The sequence below is a fragment of the Chamaea fasciata genome, unplaced genomic scaffold, assembly GCF_029207755.1.
Source record: "Chamaea fasciata isolate MVZ Bird 193981 ecotype frontalis unplaced genomic scaffold, bChaFas1.0.hap1 SCAF_3, whole genome shotgun sequence".
NCBI lineage: Eukaryota > Metazoa > Chordata > Aves > Passeriformes > Sylviidae > Chamaea > Chamaea fasciata.
This window is the reverse complement of record NW_027094088.1, coordinates 12,241,831-12,266,186: the sequence shown is the minus strand read 5'-3', so window position 1 is coordinate 12,266,186 and position 24,356 is coordinate 12,241,831. Positions and strand designations below refer to the sequence as shown.

Sequence of the window (24,356 nt, the reverse complement as noted above, 5' to 3'; positions counted from 1 at the left end):
ATATACATGAGATAGAAATGTCTTAACCATAGACAGGCTGGCTAGATCTTACTTATCAGAGTCCTTGTTTTCAGAGCTTAAGTCTATGTATCATCCTGTAGTTTAACCTGAACTAGACCCCTGGCTGTCCAAGGCTTCGAGCTCATACGGATAATTAGCAGTCAAGCACTTACATTCCATCTAATTCACGCTTTCCCCAGTATTAATTACCTCATATGGGCCTGTTTGGGCTGGATGCAAGGTAAGGGCTAAACCATACATTAAACCTGTCATAAAAATGTCAGGATGCCAGAAAGGTAGGGGCAAGGGTAGATTCACTCCTCTTTTAAACCGATATTCCTTTGAGTCATAGATCAGGTTATGCCTCAAAACACTTCTCTGTTTGCCAGCCTTTAATAAGTGGTGAGCACACACATTTCAGAGGAAGTCGTTGGGTGGTTTATGGTGATTAGAAGCACTTGAGCACACAAAAGAGAGACGGAGTTGGAGGTGGCATGGCCAGGTCTGTAAGGATCTGTAGTGCTTGCTGGTCTCCAGAGCAACCAGCTAGGCCTTTTCAAAACACTGATTTTTGAGTTGCCACTTCAAATTCCCAAGTGAGGACTTCATATAAAGCATGACCATAGAATGGGGCTGGTGGGACTCAGAATTCTTCCTGGAGCAAGTAGAAGGGGCAGGTTTGGAAGAAAAGGAAGACTACCTTTGCATGCATCCTGAGATGTGTGAATTCAACGACTCAAATGAAAGGAACCCAGTGAGAACACAGGAACAGCACTGAACTCTTGTCTAGATGTGTCAGGCCAGATGGGAAGGAAGCTTGGAAAAGAGCAGATGGCTTGCTGGCTTTTATGTCTCCTGGTAGCCTCCAGTGCACATCTATTTTTGGAGGTATATCCCTGAAGCATCCAGAAAAGTAAAAAAGATGCTCCCCAGATAAAGGAGAAATGTGGGTCCTGTGTTCCCTAGTTTTCCAACAGGTGTCAAGGAGAGGTTTGGAAAGCATTGGCCTTGGCACAGTTGCAGACAGCTCCGTGGCTGTGGGGATTTGCAAGCAATGTGACCCCAGATGCCTTTACAGAATTTGGCATCTCTCTGCACTGCCTGTTCTGTGCCTGGTTTGTCCTGACTCCTCTGCACTTGGCATTGAGGATGTTGTGTTGCAAAGATACCTCACTGGAGAACATTTCTGCACTTCCTCACAGCCACGCCCTAAGTCAGCGTGTGGCTGGTTGCCATGTTTCCTGATTAGTGTTTATTGCTGCAGAGCCACTGCTTCCTTCTTGCCTTGGCTGACACCACAGTCCTCACTGTGGGCTTTTACTCCACATAAATAAAATGCATTCTAGGGACTGTCTGTGGGGTGGGCTTGCTCAGCCTGACCCTGCTGAGAGGGTGCACTGAGTCTGCCTGAGTCACAGGGCTTACTTATCCTACTGTAAGTGGCCACTTGCAACATCCAGGAGGGTTGCATGACTGCTAGGGAGGGCAAGAAGGGAAAGAAAGCAATTTTCTGGCTGCGAATTTCAATTACAATGCTGTGAATTGTAGAGAAAATACCTAGGATTTTGGGAAAGCAGAATGACAGACTTCCATTCAGTGGGACACTTGGACAGTGGAGTTCTAAGAAGTACTCCCTTGTCATGCAGTCAGAGGACAGAACTGGGAGGTTGGCCAGAGTTTTTGTGGCTTGGGAAAGGAGGCACTTGCCAGCTTGTGTGGAGTATGTCTACCTGAAAGAAAATGTGAGGTGTCCAGTGTTTTATAGGACTGGTTTGGCCCTAAAGGTCTCACAAAGAAGCCAAAGAGTAAAAGGGACAAAATACGTGTGGTTCTTGAAGGGCCTTGTCATCCTTTGCAGGATAACTCTTTAGAATGTTTTATGCCCAGTTGGAAGTCAGCACTGCTGGTGCTTTTTGATGTCATTTTGTTGGATAATCACTGGCATTGTCTGCTCAATGTATTATACAGCTACAATGTAATTCTTCCCTCTGAAAACTCCTGCTGAGAGAGTTGGTGTGCTTGGGCAGGTATTCACCTGTGTCAGTCTTCATGGGATGCCTTCTCTACAAAAAAGGCAAAACCATAATTACAGCTAAAGCCTCTTAATTTTTCTGTTTAATGGCACATGGCTGGCAGCGAGGATGGCAGTGGAAAAGCAGCAAGGTTCTTTTAAAATTGGTGTTAATGGGAACAGACACATGTGGAGAGATAGATGAGAACTGCTTCCAGCCTAAAAGCAGCAGCTGCAGAAACAAGAGTTACTTGTTTACCAGGACCAAGAGTTAGAAATGCATGAGGCTGGGATTGAGACATTGGTCTTGGCCCTGCTAATGATTGCTTGAGAACTCTATGTAAATAATTTAATTTCTTTCTTCCTAACCTGTAACTCAGTTGAGAACACCTGTTAGTTTACTACTATTTGTGGGTGGGGGTTTTTTGTTGTTGTTGGGTTTTTTGTTGTTTGTTTTTTTGTTTGTTTGTTTTTGTTGTTGTTTGTTTGTTTGTTTTTCTTTCCAGAATCTCTAATCGCAGCTCTTTGGTGGCTGCATGACTCCTACAGTGCAGGATACTTCTGCCATCTAAATCCAAGAGTATGGGCTTCACAACAGAGGATGGCTTGTTGAGGGGACTGGTTGGGCTGTTCTCTTGAGCATGTGTGAGAGGGTTTTGGAGAAATGGCTTTCATGTAAGGTTCTGCAGATGCCTCTGTCTTCAGTGGGATCTCCCTTCTGCCACAGGCTTCAACTTGCCCCAGCCCTGGTTCACGCATAGTGACTAAGATGATTTGGCTCGGGTTAGGGTTAGAGAAGGGAGAACAGCAAGGGGTCAGAGCTGAAGGCATCTCTGGACCCTGCCAGATCCCCAGTCTGGAATCAGAAAGGGAGCAAAACAGGGGGTTCTCATGATTCTTTGGCTTCTCTCTCAACCTTCTATTCTGTGGATTCCCAGCAAACCTCAGCTTCTGCTTCATGCAAAGGGCTGTACTTCCCCGGTATTGTTTCTCTCACAGTAAGAATCCTTGTGCTCTTTCTTCCCCAAATCTTCTTGGGAATGTCCAGTTACACAGCATTGTGTCTTAAGGAGACTGATTCACTAACCACCCACATCATTCTACCTGCCCTTGGCTGTAGAAACCCCTTAGAAGAGTCCTAGTGTTGCTCAGATGAAGCAGATGGAGTTTCTAAGTTCTCTTTAGGACTTGTTGAAGCAGGTGTTGCAGTCCCTGAGTTTCAGGCAGGTGAGGTATCATATAGATGTTTTCTGCATTTTTTCTGCAATAATCTCTATGATTGTAAGAGGTCTGCAACCTTCTTTTTCTCTTTTAAAGCAACCTGCAGGCCAGTATTCATAATAGGAAAGGTAAGACTGTTTTAGTTTCTCTTGTGATTCTGGAAACTGGGGCGCTAGCAGCTGCCTTCATCTGGCTGAGGAGAGGGTAGCCTGGTGTTTACCTGAATTAAAACACCTCTTAACCATGTGCAAGGCTGTGTCAACAAAGGAGTGAATTACATCCAAACTTTAGACTGTTGAGGTGACCTTGAAATATTGAGCCCTTTTACAGCCAAAATCCTTTGAGGTGGGGGGAAGAGAGCCTGCATTCCTGACTATTATTAAAGTGGACATTGTGAGTTACATGTGAGGCTGGATTATTGCATGCATGGATAGAGTTCTTGATGTTGATCAGTCAGATGTACATGAAATACACCTTTCAGTTGATTAGCACTGACCTCCTGGAGGGACCCTCCCCCTGTGTCTTAAAGAAAATATGCTGAGGGAAGAAATAAATAAATAAATACTAATGTGATTAAATGAGAGCTATTACGGCATATTTTCAATCTCTTTCTCCTGATTCTGTGCCTTGAGTCAAATCTGATTCAACATATTCAGTTATTTTGTGTGTTCCTGGAAAACAACCTTCCTTGTACTGGTTTTACAAGCTATCAGTTGTACTATAAGTTCAGTTAATGGCCATATTGACAGCTCCCCAAATTTACAGTTTACTTCTCCAAGGATTGGACCTTCAAGAACAATGTAGAAAGATCCAACAGGACAGTCCTCACCCAGCATGAGCTGACTTCAGTCCCATGGACTCCAAATGATTTCTGGGGTTGTGGCATGGAAACACTGAAATCCTTGTCGGTGTCTGCAAATGCCCCAGCGTAGGAGGAAGCAGCAGCTCTTCTACCTGCTCTGAGTTTCAACTCATTGTATAGCAGGAACAGCAAGATCTAGACAGCGGGGCAAGCAGCAGAAGGATATGGATTTAGTGCACTGCATTCCTGTCCACTGCTTTAGTTTTTCATCCAAGCAAAGTTTTATCCTGGAATTTGAAGGAAAAAGACAGGATGTCTTTGTGAGTAGTTTAGATTAGTATTTTGGGGGAGAATTCAATTTTTTTCCTGGGAAGCCAACAAAGGGTTCAGGAGGCATGTCCTCATTGTTGAAAGTTAAGCATGGCTAAAGTGTTACTCCTGCTTCTGCTGTTTGCATCAAGAAAGCATTACCTCACCTGAGAGGATGGTATTATGTGCTGCCTGTGTGTTTTCGAACCCAGAACTGAAGTGCTGGGCTGTGAACCCTCCAGGGTTCTTCCCTTGTACCAGCCAGACACAGTGACGCTTTTGCTTTGCTCAGCACAGCAGGACTTGTAGGTGGGAAATGCTGCTTGATGCTGAAGTGGCTGTGATGTCCTTGTAATGACTGCCTCAAGGCATGTTCAGCTGCTCTCTATTTTCCCAGTGAAGTGCAGCCATGGTAATTCGGTCTTTTTGTTGTTGTGTGATTTCCTACGACTTAAAAAACTGATCAGCTGGGGTCCTGAAGCTTAACTGCCAGTATGCAAGTGCCCTATGGAATACTTCAGCCTCACACCAAATGATTTAGAATAACTGGAAAGAAAATACCAAATACCAATGTAGTTACCTAATTCCATATCCAGTTGCCTAACTTCATTCTGTCCTCTCTGATTTTGGAGGTCCCCAGCATCAGAAAAGAGGAAGGGCTGAATGCTTAGTGTCAGTGCATTATCCAAATGAGATTGCCTACCTAATCAAAAAGTAATGCTCAAACAGCTGAGTGGCGTTAGGGCTTTTAAAAATCTCTCAAGGATACAGGAGCATGAATAATTTTTATTCCCCCTCCTGCTATCACTCATGTAGGATTTTGTTTATTTGATAGGTGTTTGTGTGTGTTTGTATGTGGATGGTTTTATTAGTTTACTCTTAGTCTAATAAAAAAGCTATCTCTGCATATGACGTGTTGCTGCTGGGCTGGTGCAGTGATGTATCATCACAGCCTTATGGATTTTGTTTCCCTTCAGACATCTCACAATAAGTTGCAGGGGTTTTTTCAGGTTCAATCCCCTGGGACTCATGTGAACATATGCAAACTTTGCTATTCATTATACTACCTTATGATCTGGCTTCCAGTTTGACAGAGGAAAACTGGGAAATCTAAGCTTGATTTATGATTGATGTATTTTAAAAAGGAGTAAAAAAGCAGATTAAAAAGATATTTAGAGTGTATTTGGGTTGAGATATTTCAAAGGAAATCTCCTACCTGTAGGGAGCATGATTACTTTTCAGGATCTGAGGTTTGCTATCTCATGAGTGACGACAAAAGCCATTGTTCCTCCTGCGGCCCTGTTTCTGTGTGAGAGCCATGCAGAGATTAGAGCTCTGCAGGCTGTGCTTTGCAGCCCTGCAGGAACCAGCCAAAGGTTGTTATCTTTAGACAAATGCAGATAGCCGGCCTGGACAGGAGGTACTCAGATAATGTGTGAGGGGCTGCCACTATGGAGATTTTTCTGGGAAGTTCAACCAAATTCTGGAAGTGTGTTCAGAGAATTGCCCTGAGTGTGGGAGTGTGCACATGTTGGGAATTGCCAAAGGGAGAGCAGGTGCCAATGTTTGTGGAGTCTCCCTCACTGGAGATACTCAAGAGCAGTCTGGACATACTCCTGTGCCATGTGCTCTAGATGACCCTGCTTGAGCAGGGACATTGGACTGCATGATCCACCAGTTCCTTCCAAGCTGACGCATCCTGGGATTCTGAACTCGGTCCCTCAACATCACAGCACTGTGGCTGAGCTCTTAACAATGAAACACCTGATCCATGCAGCTATTCCTACAGGAGCTGGACACAAATCCCCAATAAACTGCAGAGAAACAAAAGCTTCCTTGTCTTTGCCCTGCTGTCATGTTCATCAAAGCCTAATTATGAGCCAGCTGGGAATCTGAGAAGGAATTATATTTTTTCAATATTCACTATTTTATTTTTTCTCCTCATATCTACATATTTTAATTATTCCTGTTCAAATTAATCTAGTCCATTAGGTGTGTTTTTTACAGACATATCTTACATAAGATTGCTGGGAGAATGTTGTGCAAGTCTTTGTGAACAGCTCCATTGGTAAATGTTGCCCCCTTAGGTGGTGAACCCACTCTTTGCTATTCCCTCCACCCTCTTAAGATTCCTTTTTAAGGCTTGTGCTGCTGACATTTTACAGCTCTGTATCATCCACTGTGTTAGGTGCAGTGATCTGCTGTGGCTTTGTCTCCTTGCTTGGATGACTGAAACTTTTGAACTGGAGCAAACTGACAGCAGCTACTGGATATGAAGCAGTTGTCCCACTCACAAATAACCACTTCTTTGAGTAAAAATACTGCTCTGAAAGTGAGTCTTGTGCACTTGAGCTTGCTGAAACCTGAAGGATGGCTATCTATAAATGAGGGCTGTAGCATGGCCTGTCGATTAATTGTATGTTAATTAAATAATGATCATTGATGCAGTAATCTTATTTGTGACAATACATACTCTTCTGAACCCTTTCATGTTTTGGAGTGGGCTAGTCTTTTTGCTGAATGTGCATGTATAGAGCAGTGAGTGAGCAGCGGGTGAGGTGAATTTTGAGGTTATTCACAATTTCACTTCCTTCTTGAGGGAAAAATCTTAATGGCCCAGTATCCCAGTTTGTCTGGTATGAGCGACTGGTTTTGTTTGCAAGCTACCTTGATTATTCCTCTCTTGCAACTGTTAAATGCAGTAGGCGTCCCTGCCCCTTCCCATGCTTCACATCTAACAAGCTCAGTGTAGAAAAGAGTTTAAGTCCTTCCTTAAAAGAAGCAGTGAGGAATCCTGCTGGCAAGTCAGCCCCTTGAGAAGACTGTTCTCTGCACTTGGATATACATCGAAGTCTTGCTTCCCCATTCCCCACAACAAAGCCTTAACCAGGCAGAGTTTTCTGTTCTGAAATGGTGGGCAGACAGGAACTGTAACCACTTCAAAACTTAAAACAGACATTATACCTTTGGTTGTATATGGGGATTGTGAAAATATCCAGGCTATGCACTGCTGACTAGTTTTCCAATAAGAAATCTTTCATTTGAGAGCACAACAGCTGTCTCTTAAAAACAAAACAACACAACCAACCAAAAAATGAAATGCACCTCCCCAACCCCAGAATGAAAAAAAACCAAAGCAGTTCTGCCTGTCTGTGCAGTGTTATGCAATCCAAAGCAGTCTGGCATTTGGCTTGGCTCTGCTGGGATCATAGCAGAGGAGCTGACTTGAGCAAATGAAAACTTGAGGTCCTGGATGGCCTTTTAATTTGTGTATTCTTGCAAGGATTAGGGATTTGTAGCCTTGCTCTTGAAAAAGGGCCTTCATCATAAATATGTGCAGTTAAAATATGATACCATGCTGAGTGAACACTCAGATTTGTGCTATGCCCTGAAGCCCTTGGACTTTGAAGTAGTGAAGTTACACTACAAGCTGCTGCCGAGGGAGGAGAGAAATAATTCGATTTATGGAGTGACAAGAGTGGTGTAACTGAACCAACTCCTGGGGAGCTTGGGGGAACTGCGTGGCACAGTGCCACTACAAAGGAACTGCTTTCCCCTCTGGGCTTCCAGGAATCTGCAGAGCCTCAGAGCTCTACTCTTTGTATCCCAGTCTAGTATCCCAGCAGGCTGCTGGAGGGCCACTTCCAGCACAGCACACAAACATAAACTTCATTTAAGGCTTCTTCTTAGTCATGTAAAGTCACTGGTGTTCCTCAGAAGCTAAGCTTAAACATGCACTCTTGTAGTGGTTTGAAAGCAAAACAAATGAGAGGCTCCAAGTCAGAGACACAATTTAACAGGAAGAAAGGAAAGAAAGTAAAATAAAATAGATGCAATAATACAAAAGACCACTGACAGAGTCAGAATACAACCTGAGCAGGGTGATGGAAGCAGTCCAAATGAGGTGGTCTTCCTGAAGCAGTGATCCTGTAGAAAGGTCTGGTAGCTCTGGTCCTCTGGGAATCCAGTGAGTAAGGGCCCCTTGTACCATCCCAAACCCCAGATTATATCCAGTTGAGAATGCTTGGTTCCTCCCCCTGGGCGCAGCATCTCACAATGGGATGATGAATCATGCAGGGGGTCCTTGATGGCCCATTAAACAGAGATAACTCCTGGAGGGAGTTATCTATGAGTCATGTGCAAGGCATTTGATGGGCCATTAACAGAAGATAATGGCCCAGAGGGAGGGGGTCTGGGAAAACACTGCCCCACCTGGATTCAACACTTCATGAAGATGGTGATAAAATACTTTGTGCACATCCTACACTACAACCCAGGACAACTCTGTGCTTTGGACTGGATTGGAGACCAAGGACAGAACTAATTTTCTTGTCTGCTCTGAACCAAACAATTCCTGGGGAAGTAAAAAAAACCCAACATGTAATAAGGACTAATGAACACAAATCTTACACAGCAAAGCCATTTCTCCTGCAGGCTGAGGCAAACAAATACATAAGATGAAGAATACAAGGGAAAAGAGACTGGCTGAATTATTCTTAGTAAATACAAACTAATGTAGCCATCAAAGGCAGAAAATCTCTGGTGATAATTTTGAATATATGATATTGCTGTGCCAGCATTTATATTTCTCAGAGTAAAAAAAAGGATGCTACTGGCAGAGGGATTTTCTGCTAGAATCCCAAGTGCACCAGTACTTCACTTAAACCAGCACCCACCTTTAGTACTGTGGCTTCACTGTTTCAGTTGCACAATCTGACCATAACTGATTGCATGCAGTTATTTGAAATGCAGCTTTCCCTACTGCAAACTACTTTGTTTACTGCTTGTGTGTAAACAATAATTCCTCTCCGTATGGGCATAAAGGCAGATTAACAGCAGTAATTCCTAAGCAGATGTCTGCAAGTGAATACCCAGTTCTTGGAGTCAGATTATCTTCTGTACTGGCATAAGGGAAAGGTATTCAAAGCAGGTGCTACTGTCATCCCACAAGTGATGTGAGCAGCCTGGGGCTCAGCAGAGGGCTGTGTAGGTCCTGAATCACCTTCTGCAGGGTGATAATCATTGATCTAGTTGAGATCAGTGCTGAGAGATGTTTGGCACTTAATTCCTGAAAATGACCACCAGTGACAGAATAGCCTTCACTGCTACCTGCACTTTTCTGTTAATTGTTTTTTCTGTTTTCAGGAAATCTAAGGCTGTGCTTTCAAGCGAGCTTAACACCCACACTGTGAGCCTGTGTTTCCCAATAGTTTTGTTCCCACTGAGTTGCCCGGAAGGTGCACTCAGCACTAGGAGCTAAGCTGATTTAGGCAGTCTTTGAACTTGACGGTGGGCGGGTGGGGGGTGGTCTTTACTAATCCAGTTGTACTGCCAGCACTGAAATGTGTTCAGAGCAGCAGCCCTTTGGTGCCCTTGAAGCCTCTCTTGGCATTTACTGTCTTTCAGCTGAGCAGCCTATTTTTCAGCCTTACAGCCTATCCAGAAAAGCCACTACTGACTTTTGGCTTGTGGCAAGAGCTTTCCAAAATGTGAGGGTGTGTGTACATGCAGAAGAGATATGGCTGTGTCCTGTTTCATTGGGCATTTTCAGATCAGCTGTCTGGATTTCAGAGGCCACCCTTTTGAAGCTGAGAGACAAGACAGAGACCTAGTTTTCTTTGCATGGACAAGTTATGGCATTGCCTCCATTCCTCTCCTGAAAAAGAACACCTCTGCATGCCAGTGCAGGGAGTGGTGACCAAGACCCACAAAGACAGGCAGAGACTATTTCTTTCACCATCACTGAAAAGGCTGATATCGGATGGGTTCATTTCTATAAGCAGAGGACACTCTTCTACTACTGCAGTGAAATAGTTTTGCCTTTGGTATTGAATCACTTTCAGACCCATCGCATAAACTGCTGTCTTGCTCAAGAGGCCTTTTTTTTGTAAGCCCATGGGACTCATGTGAGCATATGCAAACCCTGCATTTGTTTCTGGCTTCTAGTTTGACAGAGGAAAACTGGGAAATCTAAGCTTAATTTATGATTGATGTATTTTAAAAAGGAGTCAAAAAAGCAGATTAAAAAGATATTTAGAGTGTAATGGGTTTGAGATATTTCAAAGGAAATCTCCTACCTGTAGGGAGCATGATTACTTTTCAGGATCTGAGGTTTGCTATCTCATTACTGAGTGACAACAAAAGCCATTGTTCCTCCTGCGGCCCTGTTTCTGTGCGAGAGCCATGCAGAGATTAGAGCTCTGCAGGCTGTGCTTTGCAGCCCTGCAGGAACCAGCCAAAGGCTGTTATCTTTAGACAAATGCAGATAGCCGGCCTGGACAGGAGGTACTCAGATAATGTGTGAGGGGCTGCCACTATGGAGATTTTTCTGGGAAGTTCAACCAAATTCTGGAAGTGTGTTCAGAGAATTGCCCTGTGCACGTGTTGGGAATTGAAAAGTTGAGAAATCTCCACATTTAAAGACACTCTTTCCGTTAAGAACACGAGCCCCTGAGTTAATTTTTGTGCCATGAAAACTACCCTGGGGACATGGCCCACAGCAACACTACCCATTGATGTGGGCCATCCAACTTCCGTCTGCTGTTTCTGTTGTCCCTGTCTTTATGGGCTTGATCCTACAAACCTTACCAAAGAATTCAAAATGAGGCAATTTATCTTTCAGTCCCACAGACACAGAGCTGTCCATACAACTCTCCAGCTGGACAGTGGCCTGGCTGGCTGTATTTCACAGGACCTCTGTGCTCATACAGGTGGCAAGAAGCTTTGGCTGGAGGCTACAGAATATTTATTTGAAGGATTTTCTGCACATATTGTAATGGCTAGAGTTGTAAAAGTAAAACCTTCATATTTGACAACTCTATTTTTGAATGGTGAAAGAGAGATGAGGGACATCAAGAGAAAAGGCAAGGGATGTAGCAGTTATTTGGAGAAATTAGTAAGCATGGTATCATAAAAAGCTCACCAGTCCTGAGTGAAATTGAAACATAGACAAAAAGGCAGATGAAAATATGCTAGATATTGCTCAAGTATCAGCCACAAAGGAAGATGCTAAACCACTACTTTTCTAGTCATACTGATGGCACATAGTATTACAGATTTTTGCAATGTTATCATAAGTCTTCTGCTGCTTTTAAGTTCTTTAATTACCAACTTCCTTGTTTTTCTGGTTATTCATGAATTTCTGGTTTATATTTTTAAAAAAGCTCCTCTGATAGAGCACGATTGTTGCACCCTTCAAAACAGAAGGACAAAATGCAGCTTTATTTAATGAACCAGGTCCCCTGGATTCATCAGCTGTAGAACATAATTTTTTTTTGCCAAGCCTTTTTTTCTCCTTATAATGGCTTTGTTTCAAGTTCTGATTTTGTGGGGTTTGGACTGGCAGTAGTCAACAAATGCAGCTTGTTTCTGTTTGGATGTCTGCAGGTGTTCATTCTGGGGCTTTGAGCAGCCTGGTCTAGTGGAAGGTATCCCTATGCATAGCAGAGGGGTTGGAATGAAATGATCTCTGAGGTCCCTTCTAGCCCAAGCCATTCTGTGATTATTTCTCTCACTACAAGAACGACCCTAATGTCCTGCCAGTGTTGATAGCTCAGCTTGTTGCCAACTGCAGGGATTTTTCGATGCTGGACATTGCTGGCATGCAGACAGCCTTTCCCATCAGCAGACAAGCTCTTTCAATTACAAGGCAAGCTGTGGATATTCAGGTGCAAAACCTCAGCCTGACTACTTCATGAGGCCTTAAATCTCACTGGAGCTGGCTCCCTCATGCTATATTAACTCCTGTCTTTCCAAACTTAGGGTTCCTGATAGGGAGAGGGAGATAATGTTGGTATTTATGGGAGCAGCCGGAAAGCGAAACCATCCATCTGAGAAGCCGCGTCGGCCCCTCGAAACTTAGGTGAGGCAACAGCAGCGCTGCAGAGGCAGAGGTAGAAAATTACTCAAGGTGTTTTGTGCTGGGAGCAACACCGGTAACTTAAAATGCTCTGTGGCTTTTATTTTCCCGTCGCAGTAAAGGAAAATAAGCACAAGAATAACCCACGACAAGGCAGAGTCTGGAAAAAGCCTCTAACTTCCCCTGCCTGTGCGGGAAATCATCCCCCCCCCCTCCTCCTCCTCCTCCTCCTCCTCCTCCACTTTGCCCCCCTTCTCCCTGAGCCTGTGGCAGTGCTCGGCAAACGCCACCGGGGCCTAAGGGTCCGTGGCGGCCTGGGTTGGGCCGGGGCTCGGCCCAAAACACTGCCCGGTGCGCCCCGCCCCGCGGCCTTAAAATGGCGGCGGTCGTGAGTGGGAGCTGGCAGAGCGCAGCCATGGCGACTGATAGGGTGTGTGTGGTGGTGACGCTGGCGGCGACCCTGCTCTTCTTCGCCGGAGCCGTGCGAGGCGGCGAGTTCCGCCCGCGGCTGGTGGGCGCCCCGCAGACCATTGACGACCCCGAGAATGATGAGGGACTGGAGCGGGCTCTGCAGTTTGCCATGACGGCGTACAACAGGGCCAGCAACGATATGTACTCCAGCCGGGTGGTGCGGATCATCAGCGCCAAGAGGCAGGTGAGCGACCGGGGGGCTGCACTCTCTGTTAGGGGGGCTGGGCATGAGGCCGGCCGGATTCCTTTGGAGGAAGGGCAGACCTGCAGGCTGTCGGGTTTTTTTCCCCCACAGAGGGCGAATAAAAGCCCTTTTTAATGTCTTGGCTTCCCTCGGTCTGAGTGACCTTGAGTGCTGCAGGCTATGAAAGGAGCCAGTGGCTTCCCTGAGCTGTTCATGAGTTAATACATATCTGTTTATTGCTAAGGAAACTGCTTTGTGGGGCATGTTTACTTGGATTTTGTTTCTTGTTTCTGAGGGGTTGCCAAGTGCTTCTTTCATGGAGGTTTCCACATGCAGTTCTCTCTGTACTTTCAGAGTCTGTTTTCCATTATGTAACAGTAACACTGTCTACCTCTCTGCCAGACTTCTCTCGGTAGAAAGCCCTTCTCCGTGTGCTGTGAGTAAAGTTGCTTCTGCCGACTTGTCTTGTTGCAGATCGTGGCTGGAGTCAAGTACATAATGGAAGTGGAGATTGCCCGGACAACCTGCACAAAACCAGCAACTGATATTCAGCACTGTGCTTTCCATGAGGAGCCCCAGATGGCCAAGGTAGGCTCTAGGGCACAGCCTACTGATGCCCAGCCCTCCCTGTTTCCAACCCCATCCCACTGGCTGGCTTTGTACAGATGGCTGGGGTCAGTGTACCCTGTCTGCCTCAGCCGACATCAGAGATCTTATGCCTTTATATTTAACAAGGCAAAGCAAATTTTGTCCTTGCAGAACTTGTCTTGCCAGTTGGTGTCAGAGAAGGCAAGGCCTTTTGGCCGTTTTGTAAGTGGGGCTCAGGCTGGAGCAGTGCATGTGTCTCAGTCCTCTTAAGAAGTAGTCATGGTCTGGGATCAGAAGGGTATGTGAAGGAAACTCTGCTAAGCCTACAGGCCTCTTGGGTCTCAGTCCAGGGTCTTCAGTGCCTGTCTAATTCTTATCTCTTCTTTCCCGTGGTGATATAAACATGCTTGGCATACTTTCTTGTGGTACTTGTATTACTGTGAATAGAGCTTTGGGCAAAGCACTGCCCAAAAGAAGCAGATCACTCCACCTCTCTGTGCCCATCGAGCAGTTACACAGGTATTTTGTAATGAGTAACTGAGCTTTTTGGGTGGGAGCACTAAACACGTCTGCCTTCATCTGGCCTGAGTTTTTCCATAGTGCTTCATTTCTTCTGTTGATGGCAGCAAGAGAATGTATGTGCCCTTTGTTCCAGCATGTATGAGAGGTATATCTGTATGTAAGGTAAACACAAAACTGGTGTGTACCATTATGGCAACTGCAATGATTTGACACAGGTCCACATGGCTTAGCTGTGCCTGTGGGCTTATGTTTGAGTATTATCCATGCTGAAAGCTTTCCTCTGTGAGTGGATAAAGGAGATAACCTGATCCTCAAGCAGTGCTGACTGTTCAGCTTTATTTCTTAGGGTTTATTTAAGAGATGTGACTCACTCTGAGCACGAGATTGCTGCTCCAGAATACTTGTATGGAGAGGGCAAATCTAGAGCGCCACAGGAGTGTAGAACAGTGGTAAATGACGCTGTTTCATGTTTTTATTCTTCTAACTACTTTTTTCTTTCTCTCCTTAGCACACCATTTGCAACTTCGTAGTGTTGAATGTTCCTTGGCGAAACCAAGTGGAGCTGCTGGAGAGCAAGTGCCAGTAAGCCTACCTACATTCCAGCAGAGACGAGCAACCAGTTGTTCAGATTTAAAAGAAAAAGGCAATAACACAAATTGAGATGGGCTTTATCAACGCCTGTAACTTGGCTACTGACGTATGCTTGTGCTATGCAAATTAAACCATGTAACTTCACTTTTAAAGCACAGTACGATCTCAACTTTTTCTTCTCGGAATTACTATTTTAGAGGAGCTGTTTTGGTCTTCTACATCTTTCCCAATGAATTCACTCCAGCATCAAAATTCCTATTAAAACCCCTTGGTATCCATGTTGTGTGACTACTATAAACATAAAAACTTAATTAATAATTGCCATGATGTGTGATTTTCTTTGATCAAATGCTGTCTTGGAGGGAGGGTTTGCTTTTAGTTGTCACCTATGCTATCCTGCCCAAAGAATGGGAAGAGAAGGACTATTGGGTTCTGATCACAGAGGAGACAAACCATGCCTGCTTGTCCCCTAGCCTGGCCACTGGTTTTGAGTCAAAGATGGAAGCCTCAGCTGTTTTCACTGAAGGAATTCTGCTTTAGAAAACTCTTGATCTTGGGAAGATTAGCTGAAGCTGGTCCTGAGACTTGTAGTGGTCTGGGATCCTGGCTGCTATACTGTTCTTTTCCAAGGCTGTAAGAAGGAGGAGGCTCCCCTTGAAAAAATGACATTTTCAGGTAGTAGGGGAAGGTGCCAGGTCAAGAGAGAGTCATGGGAGTGGGTGAAGGTACTGAGGTGAACAGTGGAGGTGCTTCTTGTTTTTTCACAGTCCTGATAAAGTAGGAAATGCTCTATCATGTGTTTTTGCTTTTCTGTGTTTTGAAGTAATCCTTTTCCTTTTGGTGTAAATCTCACCCATGGATACAGTGAGTCCAGCTCCTTAGGAGTGCATCTTCTGTGGGTTGTTCTTCCTCCCAAGGGAAATGCTACTTCCTGTCATTGCCAGGGTTTGCCAAGCTTGCTGTGAACAATAGGCAACACCTTGATTCATGTTGTTGGGAGGATGAGCTGGTTGCCTGGCACCAAAGATCTGCATCTGGGTTGTGCTCAGAGCCAATAGGAATAAATCCCTGTTTTCCCTCCTCATCATCCCATTCTTAGTGCTCTGTGTGAAGGTGGCCTGTTTTTTCTTGCCACCCAGGTCAGTGACTGCGTGTTTCCATCTGCTGACCCTGGAAATCCTGGGTCAGGCTGCTCAGGTGTCCTCAGCTGTCCTTCTCTAACCCGTCAGTTCATACGTGCTTATTGCCTGGCTTCTATCTGCACAGGCACAGAGCAGTGGTGAAGGGATTCCCTTATGCTCTAGGTGAATTTGCCTCTGTTTATCTTCTATCCTCTTGGTTTGAGGATGGGTAATTGGCACAGGTCTCCTTCAAAAAAGTCTAGGAAAGAAATTAAGGTGCAGATATATATACAATAAGGCATTTCCAGTGCTTTGTTGTATTTATTAACCAGCAGCTCAGAACAGCATGGGGGAAAAAGAGTGTGGCTGTGCCAGAGGAGGTGAGAGTTTGAGTGTTAGGAGCTCCTGAATCCAGAGGTGTTGCATTTTCCTATTGAAATGCCAGTGACTAAGGGCAGGAATGAATGGTACAGATTACCCCATGCTCACAAGCTGCGGAGTGTCAGCCTTGGTGATTATCCCACCTGGAGAGATGCCAAAAAAAGCCTGACCTAATTTAAACACCTTCTACTGTGGTCTGTGTTACTTTGCATTGCAACAGGCTAAGAGCATTAGTGGAAGTTCCCTGCCAAGAGCATTTTGCTCTAGGTCTTTTTGCTTGGCTGGCTGGTAGGGACTGGGCCAGATGAACATTGAGCCCTCATTTTTAGCTGCATTCTCTGCCTGACTTTTTCAAATGTTGGTGTTGGATGTGAAGAAATGACCAGGAAGTGCTAGTTTCATGTAGTCTCTTGCTTTGGTTTGCTTGCATCTGATACATTAATTCTGGGGACATTCTTCCTGAAATTTATTAGGGTCAGCTTTGCTGCTGCTGCAGCTCATGAACACAAGGCTTTTTTCTGGCTCTGATTCTCAGGGACAGATTTAGGGCCAACCATGTGAGAAGTGTAGCTCTCCTTACCAGTGCCTGCACTTCCAGGCGTGTGCTCACATGGACTTGTGGCTCCCAGCTCCTGGGTCATTGTTCCCTGCTCATTCTGCTCCCTGGGTCATGGCCCTACAGGGTTTTTATGAGATTCTTGAAGTTGCATCAGCATTCCTGCCAGGTATGGACACTTCCCTGTGCACACAGCTGAAATGGCAATTTCCTGCAATTATGGAAGGAAATGACCAGTGAGGATTTGGGTCGCCCTGCAGCCCTCAGTCTGGGCCACCCAGTGCTGTTGCTGATGGGAATGCACTCAGGATGTATTCCTTAGCCTAAAGCATGGAGACCTCTCAGTAAGTGTTTAAAGATGCTTGGTTGCTTGTATTCATTGTTAACATGCAATGCCTTAGAATCCCTAGTGTGGATCCCTCAGAAGGTCAAATTTAGCAATCAAACACACATCCAGTTTTGAATCTTCATGCTTTATCTCTTGACACAGGAGAGGGAAGACTTCATATCCCTTTCCTCGTGGGATGCAATAATACCTGGAGATAATTTCTGCCGGGTTGAGTAGGAAAGTGTCCTTAGTTGGATCGCTGCTGGCAATGCTGAACCTTTCTGTGACTCTTGTCACTCAGCTTTGGTGGTGACCTGCAGGTGAGAAGGTGGGAGGGCAGGTGCTGTTGTCCTCTGGGCAGCATCATCCCAGCTGGGCAAGGACGGGTGAGGAGGAGGACTCTCCTTGAGTGAGAAGAGCAGCAAACCTGTAGGCTCCCCAGTGCAAATCCCTTCTGAGTGTCTCCCTGCTGATCCTCTGGCATGGGTCATGGCTCACTGGGACGGCAGACCCTGGGGCAGGACCCAGGGCTTGAGGTGACACATGCTAAAGCCTCTCTTCTCTGTCATTGCTCACTCACAGGGCATTGCCCAACCTCCATGAGCTAGTGGGCTCCTGCTGGTAGGATTTTGCAGCAGGGCAGAAAAGGAGAAGCTCAGCTGCTCATCCCTGTGATAAGCTGAGGCATGTGCTGGACACTATTTTTAAGCTTTCTGGAGGCAGATATGGGTGTGTGAGAGCATAGGGTTGATGATGGAGAAAACCTTTCCCTGTTTCCAGCTGGAGAAGAACTCCCAGTGGTTCACAATGCCCTCACTGTACCATGCCTTGCTGGGAGGCACTGTCCTCTCTTCCCCATGAGCTGAGAAACTTCATACCTCATGCCCTGCCAACTCCACCACTTTTCAGCATCCAGCTGCAGAACAAATTGGGACTCAGGCCAGGTCAAGGAATGGATTTTATATCTTGAGTATAAAAGCTAGCAAGAGAAGAGTTGTTTCAGTGAAATAGTGATGCTTACACCAAGCATGCCCCTTTCCCTTGTCCCACCTGGTCTCTCCATCTGTACAGGTGTGTAGTGGGGTTTTTTTCCTTCTTGTGGGGCCAAGGAGGGAAGCCCTGACATCCCTGGAGGAAAATGACCTTCTCCAAGTGCCAGAGCTGGCTAAAAGCAGGAGGAGGCTGGAGAAAAGATTGGCTGGGCTTTAAGGGTCACTTTGGTTCACAAATGCAGCCGTGCTGTTCTGAGCATGTTCAGAGCCAGTGGGACAGATGCTCTTCAGATACCGCGTGGTAGCTCACCTGGGTGACATTGGATGTACCAAGCCCCATCTGTGCAGAATCACAGTTTGGTGAGATTGGGGGTCGCAGAGCTGGTTCCAGAAGTGGTATGTGAGAACTTTTCAGGAACAAGCTTCTCTCAAGACAAGCCATAGCCTATAAAATGAAATCAGCTTTGGGCCTCTGAGCATGCCTTAGCTGGGCATGCTATTTAATCTGACATTTTCAGTGTCTTCTGCACACCCCATATGGTTCAGTGGAAATGATTTCTTCTGTGAGATGTTGAGAGAATGAAACATGATGTTTCTGCAGCTCTGACGCTTTTTGCCCAGCTGCTTGCATGAACAAAACTATCTGGGATCCCAGTTTGATAGGAAATTGGAGAACTGACAAGAAACTTACTTGCTCTGTAGTCTGTAAACTACTTTCCAGATGTAGGAAATGCTTCTTGCAGATGCTTGTGCTAGGAGAGCAAGGAATTCAGATATTAGAGGACGAGGGGTCTGGAAGGGTCAGATTCACCAGGGAAGAGACCTGCTATAAACCAAATTTTCCACTTGGTCACAAAGAGTGTCAGCTCAGTGCTAACTGCAGAGCTTCTCAGCTAATAATGGGGGGAGAGGTGGGAGGAAAAATGCCTGACCAGTTTTCAGGTGCTCCACTGAGCATCCTCCATCTATCAACAGAGCCAGTTCAATTGGGAAATAGTGAGAGTGAGCAGAGAGTGTGGAATTAAACGCCGGCTCCAGACTGACATGTTTTGGTCACATTCCACTGGACTTGGTCTGAAATACTGACACAGGCAAGCAAGGTTTATATATTTAGTTTTACTTTTTTATTTTTACTGAGAATGTTGAGGGAACCCCTACCATTGGGGAAGATGCTGTGTGATGGCACCTGAAACCAGCACTGAAACTGCAGATGTTACCAGACATCCCTCTGGACTGCTCTTCCCTGGGATGAATCATTAGTATCTGAATTTTACTGAGGCATTTGTATTACCTTGTGGAAGATACAGTTTCACAAGTCTTCCTGAAACACAGATGTCTGACTATCACACTTGTGCCTCCCAGGAAGAGAGAAAAAGGTACTGCTACTGCACATGGTATGGTTAGCAGGGAGGAGCAGGGCAACCAACAGTATTGGATGAATTTCCAGCATGGAAACGTGGTCTTTGGGTCCCTCAGATCCCTGGGACTTAGTCAAGCTTTCCTTTCTCAACTCTTGTAGCTTCGTACATGTAACATAAAATCTTTCCACAGGGGGCCAGCATCTTACAGGAGATGCACCGGAATGGAAGACAGGCCGGTTTCTCACCCTCAGCAAAAGGAAGGCAGCACCAAGCATCTGCCACAGATGTTCATTATCCCTGAGGTAATCGTCCATCTACTTCCACGTGCTTGCTGCAGGAAGGTCTGAACCAGCCTGTCTGGAGCTTGCGTTGATCACCTAGGCAAAAGGACACTAGCAGGGATTGGTCAGTGTCCCCTGGTCAGTCAGGGAGACTGAGGGAACTACATCAATCATCCCTTCAGATTCCTGGATGTCCCCAATAGATGCTCTCTTGCAGGATCAGCACCCATTTTTGCAGCTCTTTGCCTGGGTATTTCCAGTGCCAGCAGACACCTCTCAGTCGTGTCCAGGTGTTATGCAAACTGAAGCAAGTTGCTCTGATTTTACCCCATCTTCTTTTCCTGCTTCTGAAGAGAATTGTTTGTGTATGTGCGATGAGCAAACCCAAATGTATCTGCCCCTAGGTGGAGGAGTGTTTACAATGTTCTCTGAGATCATGATAATACTGGTTTTGTTGCTATGGGATTTCTATTCACTCTGTAATAGAAAATGTGTTTTTCTCAATAGCTCAGATGTGATGGAAACAGTTGGAGAGATTCCGTTAGTTGTGTCCCTGCAAACAGAAATCCTGAGGCTGTAAGCAAGTGTGAGAATTGGGATATTGAAATACGAGCATTGTTGACCACTAGTCCTTCACACTACTTTTGTACCCGGCAGGTGCCTGGAGAAGCAGCGTAATCCAGAGACTGACAAACTCTATTTGTGGAAGCTACAAATTTTAAACTAGTCCCAACATAAATGTGGTGCAGGGAAAGACTGTGAACTTTTCTGAGCTCTGCTGAAAATGTTACACTGAAGATACCTCTTTACATTTAGCTCTTCAGGAAAACCAGGATCAGATAGAAAAATATTAACTTTTTTTTGGTGAAATAATCAGATGTTTTTCAGTATGCTGCTGTAAGAAAAGAAGCAGAAACTGGATGTTATAATAGATTAAGGACAGATTAATTTAGTGACTCTTCAGATCTCTGGTCTAATTGAAATGCAACCTATTTTGCATTTGTAGAACTTTGCATGGCCTTCCCAAAACCAGCTGCTGACACATGTCCGCTTGTAAATATTGGAGCTCCCAAACACAGGCACATTCTGCCATGAGCAGGTAAACCAGTGCCTGCAGACACTGAAATTGCCCTTTTTTTGATCCCAGTGGCATTTAATCCTGGCAAACAAGCACCAGGTGGGAAACTGTCTTTATGCTACCCCAAATATGTTTCAGGGCCACGTGCAAAGCCAGCAAAAGTTGTATGTGCACTTCTGAAATCAGTGGTGAATGTCCACCAAACCCTAGGAAATTACTGCCCCAAACTAGATGACCTCTGGAGAATTCAGTTTATTTAAATTCCTGGGACTATCCCACGGGTTATTAAAACAAAACAAGAGCCTTATTCTAGTTGGCTTTTGGACCCCTCAGTCTATTGACTTGCATAAATCTCGTTTGCTTTGGAATTGAAATTAGCTCCCTTAACTGTATCAGCATAAAGCAAGCATGTAGTTTTCTACAAGTCTTTTTAAAAAAGGTGGACTGAGATTAAATAGCTAGCAACTCAAGCAGATATACAAGGCTGTGTTGTGGCAATGCAAATGATGTGATATATGGCATAATTGGGATTCTCGTGCAGAAGAAATGAAAATCAGGATCATTTTTTTCTTTGCTTGCTGCTTGCTTACTCACTCCTGGGATGTTGTGCCATCAGTTAAGAGCTCATTCCCTGCAAAGGTGAAAGTCAGTTTGATGCAAAACTGGAAAAACTGTAAATTGTCTCTTATCAAATGGTAAAGGTTAGGAAGGGGCAAATATTATTTGGGAGTGCCTCGCTGGGGATGATCCTGCCTGTGCCCAGGTCAGGCATGGCTAAAATTCTTGTTTTCTGCTAACAGCCAGAGTTTAATGAGGTGGATGTGTGTGAAGACAAAGTGTTGAGTAAAGGATAGGGGCTCTTGATAGCATGACCCAGTTCCAGCTGTGGTGTTATGAGGGTCATGTCTGGGGGAACCAGGATGTCCCCTCCAAACCCTCCTGTGGGCTGTTCAGAAAGCCTTTTTCCTTTTTGGAGTCCCCAGAGAGCTCTGCCCAAGATCCCCTCTCTTCAGTGCTTGCTTGGGGTGGTGGAAGGCTAAATCTCTTACTTCTCTGAAGGCAAAACAGCTACTAAAGAGCTGCTGAGCAGCTACTGAACAGCAGAAAATTTGTAGTCATGCTTGTCTTGTCACCAGCTGCATCTCAGTCCTCAGTTACTGAGTTTGGAAAGAAACCTTCAGTAAGAGCACAGACAAACTCATGATTATTATTTCCTACTCTTCAATTTAAGGTGAAAATAACAGTGAGACTGAAGGAAGCCTTTTGGTTTCTGTGCGTAATACAGAATGGTTCAACCCTTGGTCAGAGCTAACTCTGTGCTTTGAGATCATTGCCAAAGCAGAGGAATTTTTTCACATTCAGGTGTGAGGTTTTTGTCCTTTTCATCTGGATTCGTTTACCAGCTACTATTTTTTGAGGATTTTGAGATCTGAGAGAACACTTCACTAATTTTAGTTCATCTCAGAAGTAACTTGACTTTTATCATTATGTCTTACTTTTAATCAGTTTAGGGTTATTTTTATAGGTCAGTTTTGCTGGTATGCTCAATTTTTATTATTACGGAGTACCATAAAAGGTGGATAAGACTTTCAGACTGCACCAAAACCTAATAGCTTTGAAAATGAAAGATGTCTAAGGATGGTGTGTGGTTACTTGGTTCTTCTAAGCTCCTTTCTCCCTTGCAAGGCAGAACTCAGCACAGATACCAGTAGCTCCCAAGGCAGAAGCCATCTTATCAAAATGACACCTTGTTTGAAGGGTTATCTCAGGCTGCGATGGATGGAAAAGGAGGTTCTGGGGATGTTTACACAAATTTGGTGGTGTTTAGGGCAAGGCTGGCAGTGCCACTTTTTCTCCTTGATCAACTGACACCGTTCCTGCAAGGATGTGCAAACTTCTGCCTGAACTGTGTTTATTTATAGCCCTTCATTAAACCAATTACCCAAATGCCACAAAATGGTGGTGTTATTGTTAGTGCATTTCCTCCTGTATTAACATGCCCTGTGCTCTTGCGCTGTCAGGGCAGTAGAAAGGGCAGTGGAAAGCCTGTGGCTTTTTACCGCAATGGCACAAATCACATTTACTAGGCTGTGCTAGAGCTGAAGTAACATTTCTTCAAACTCCCAGCCCTGCAGGCCTGAACAAAGTGTTTTTTCAGAAGCTGAGAGGCTGCTAAGGAAAGATGAATTGCTGATCCTGGAGGGAAACGTGCTCCACACTAATCTGGCTGCTGCATAGTAACTGGAATGGTTGGGGTGGCGGATGGATCAGGAGAAAATGGATTGCATGCACAGAGGTGTTCATGGGCCAGGACAAATTGTGGCTCGCCCCTTTTGTGCTGGGGAAGCATTGTGTCTTCTCCACGTTTCTGAAGTGCCCCAGACTTTGTACACAGGAGAGGTGATTGGGCTGGGGCATTCCCCTGAGAGGCTCAGCCTGGAGAATGGATGGCACAAGAGGACCTAAGAGCAGATTCCCAGTAGTACAGAGAGGTCTGCATCAATCTGTGACACTTCTGAGGATGTGACAGTGGATGCTGTGGTTCTCCTGTTGCAGGCTTCAGGCTGTTGTGTGACTGCCACTGCTCCCCTGAGTCCCAGTGGGTGTTCAGAGTTGGTGACCTTCAAGATGAAATTTTGGACACCCATGTCCAACTTCTCCATATTCACCCAGAAGGCAAACACCCAGGTCCATGAATCCCTATCTGTTGCAGGGGGTCCACTGCAGGTTTTGGGAGGTCCTTTGTTGGTGCTGAGATTTACACCTCGGCAAGGTTGGCCTGTGGGTGTTCTCAGCTTGGAAGAGAGCCTTTGGTGTAGGCAACAGGGAGCCAAACTGCTTCCCAGAGGGAACAGAGTGCCCCAGAAACCAGGACTGGATCCAAACAGACTTGTTTTCTGGATCTGCGACTTGCCTTTTGGGTGACTTTGGGCAAGTTCCTTCATCTTTCCGTGCCTCAGTTTCCTTAGCCTTCCTCTTCTGCTTCTCCTTGATAAGCCAGACATGCTGACAGTTGGCTGAAATCTTAGAGATATTTGTGCAGAGAAAAGCTGGAGCTGAAATGTTTTATTTCTGATTGATTCTGGAGACTATCAGATGAAGAAGTTATAATAATTCAAAGTCAGGCTGGATGGGGCTCTGAGCAGCCTGATCTAGGGGGAGATGTCCCTGCTTATTGCATGGGGTTGGACTAGATGGCCTTCAAAGTTCCTTCCAACCCAAAATCCCATTCTGTGATTCTGTGATAATGTGGTGCTCCTCTCTCACCCAAAATAATAATCTCTCATTTGGGACCCGCTGGTAGATGTAAATATTCACTGCTGTGGTTACACAGGAGCTGAGCTCTTATTTGTCAGAGCAATTTTGTCAATATGTAACTTTTACTTTGTTCTGGCAACTGCAGAATAAACTGCCTCATCGTAATATAATTTTCAGGGTTTGCAGAGAAACATTTCCTAACTTTCTCAATCTGACCCTTATGAAACATGGGTCATTTTACTACTTGGAGAAATTAATTGTGCTGTACAATATCTGCATCTTTCCACCTACACACTTTGATGAAATGTTAGGATTGTTTTTGTTAGGTAGTGCTGCTTATGCCTCAGCAATTTCCAATGAATGTCTGACTATAAATTGCTGAGATACTTTCCTCGTGAGTTAAAAAAAATGATTTAGGATGGGCTTTATTCGTTCCCCTTAGA

At 45.1% G+C, this 24,356-nt stretch overlaps 1 protein-coding gene and 1 long non-coding RNA gene across 3 annotated transcripts in view; both read left to right on the top strand.

The window, feature by feature from the left end:
- The first annotated feature begins 12,556 nt into the window (after window positions 1-12,556).
- On the top strand, window positions 12,557-14,879 carry LOC136286456 (cystatin-like). Its single transcript, XM_066178045.1, has 3 exons — window positions 12,557-12,856; window positions 13,331-13,444; window positions 14,475-14,879. The coding sequence occupies exons 1-3, from the start codon at window positions 12,578-12,580 to the stop codon at window positions 14,550-14,552; spliced, it is 471 nt and encodes a 156-aa protein (XP_066034142.1). The 5' UTR covers window positions 12,557-12,577; the 3' UTR covers window positions 14,553-14,879.
- A 4,613-nt stretch (window positions 14,880-19,492) lies between these two features.
- Window positions 19,493-24,356, top strand: part of LOC136286452 (uncharacterized) — a 29,146-nt gene continuing 24,282 nt past the window's right edge. For both annotated transcript variants that reach the window (XR_010719922.1, XR_010719921.1), the window contains exon 1: window positions 19,493-19,598. This is a non-coding gene — a long non-coding RNA (uncharacterized lncRNA). The remainder of the gene's footprint in view (window positions 19,599-24,356) is intronic.

Coding starts and splice junctions, on each gene's coding strand:
- LOC136286456 (XM_066178045.1), top strand. CDS start 12,578: ATGGCGGCGGTCGTGAGTGGGAGCTGGCAGAGCGCAGCCATGGCGACT. Junction 12,857..13,330: donor TCATCAGCGCCAAGAGGCAG/GTGAGCGACCGG, acceptor GTCTTGTTGCAG/ATCGTGGCTGGAGTCAAGTA. Junction 13,445..14,474: donor AGGAGCCCCAGATGGCCAAG/GTAGGCTCTAGG, acceptor TTCTCTCCTTAG/CACACCATTTGCAACTTCGT.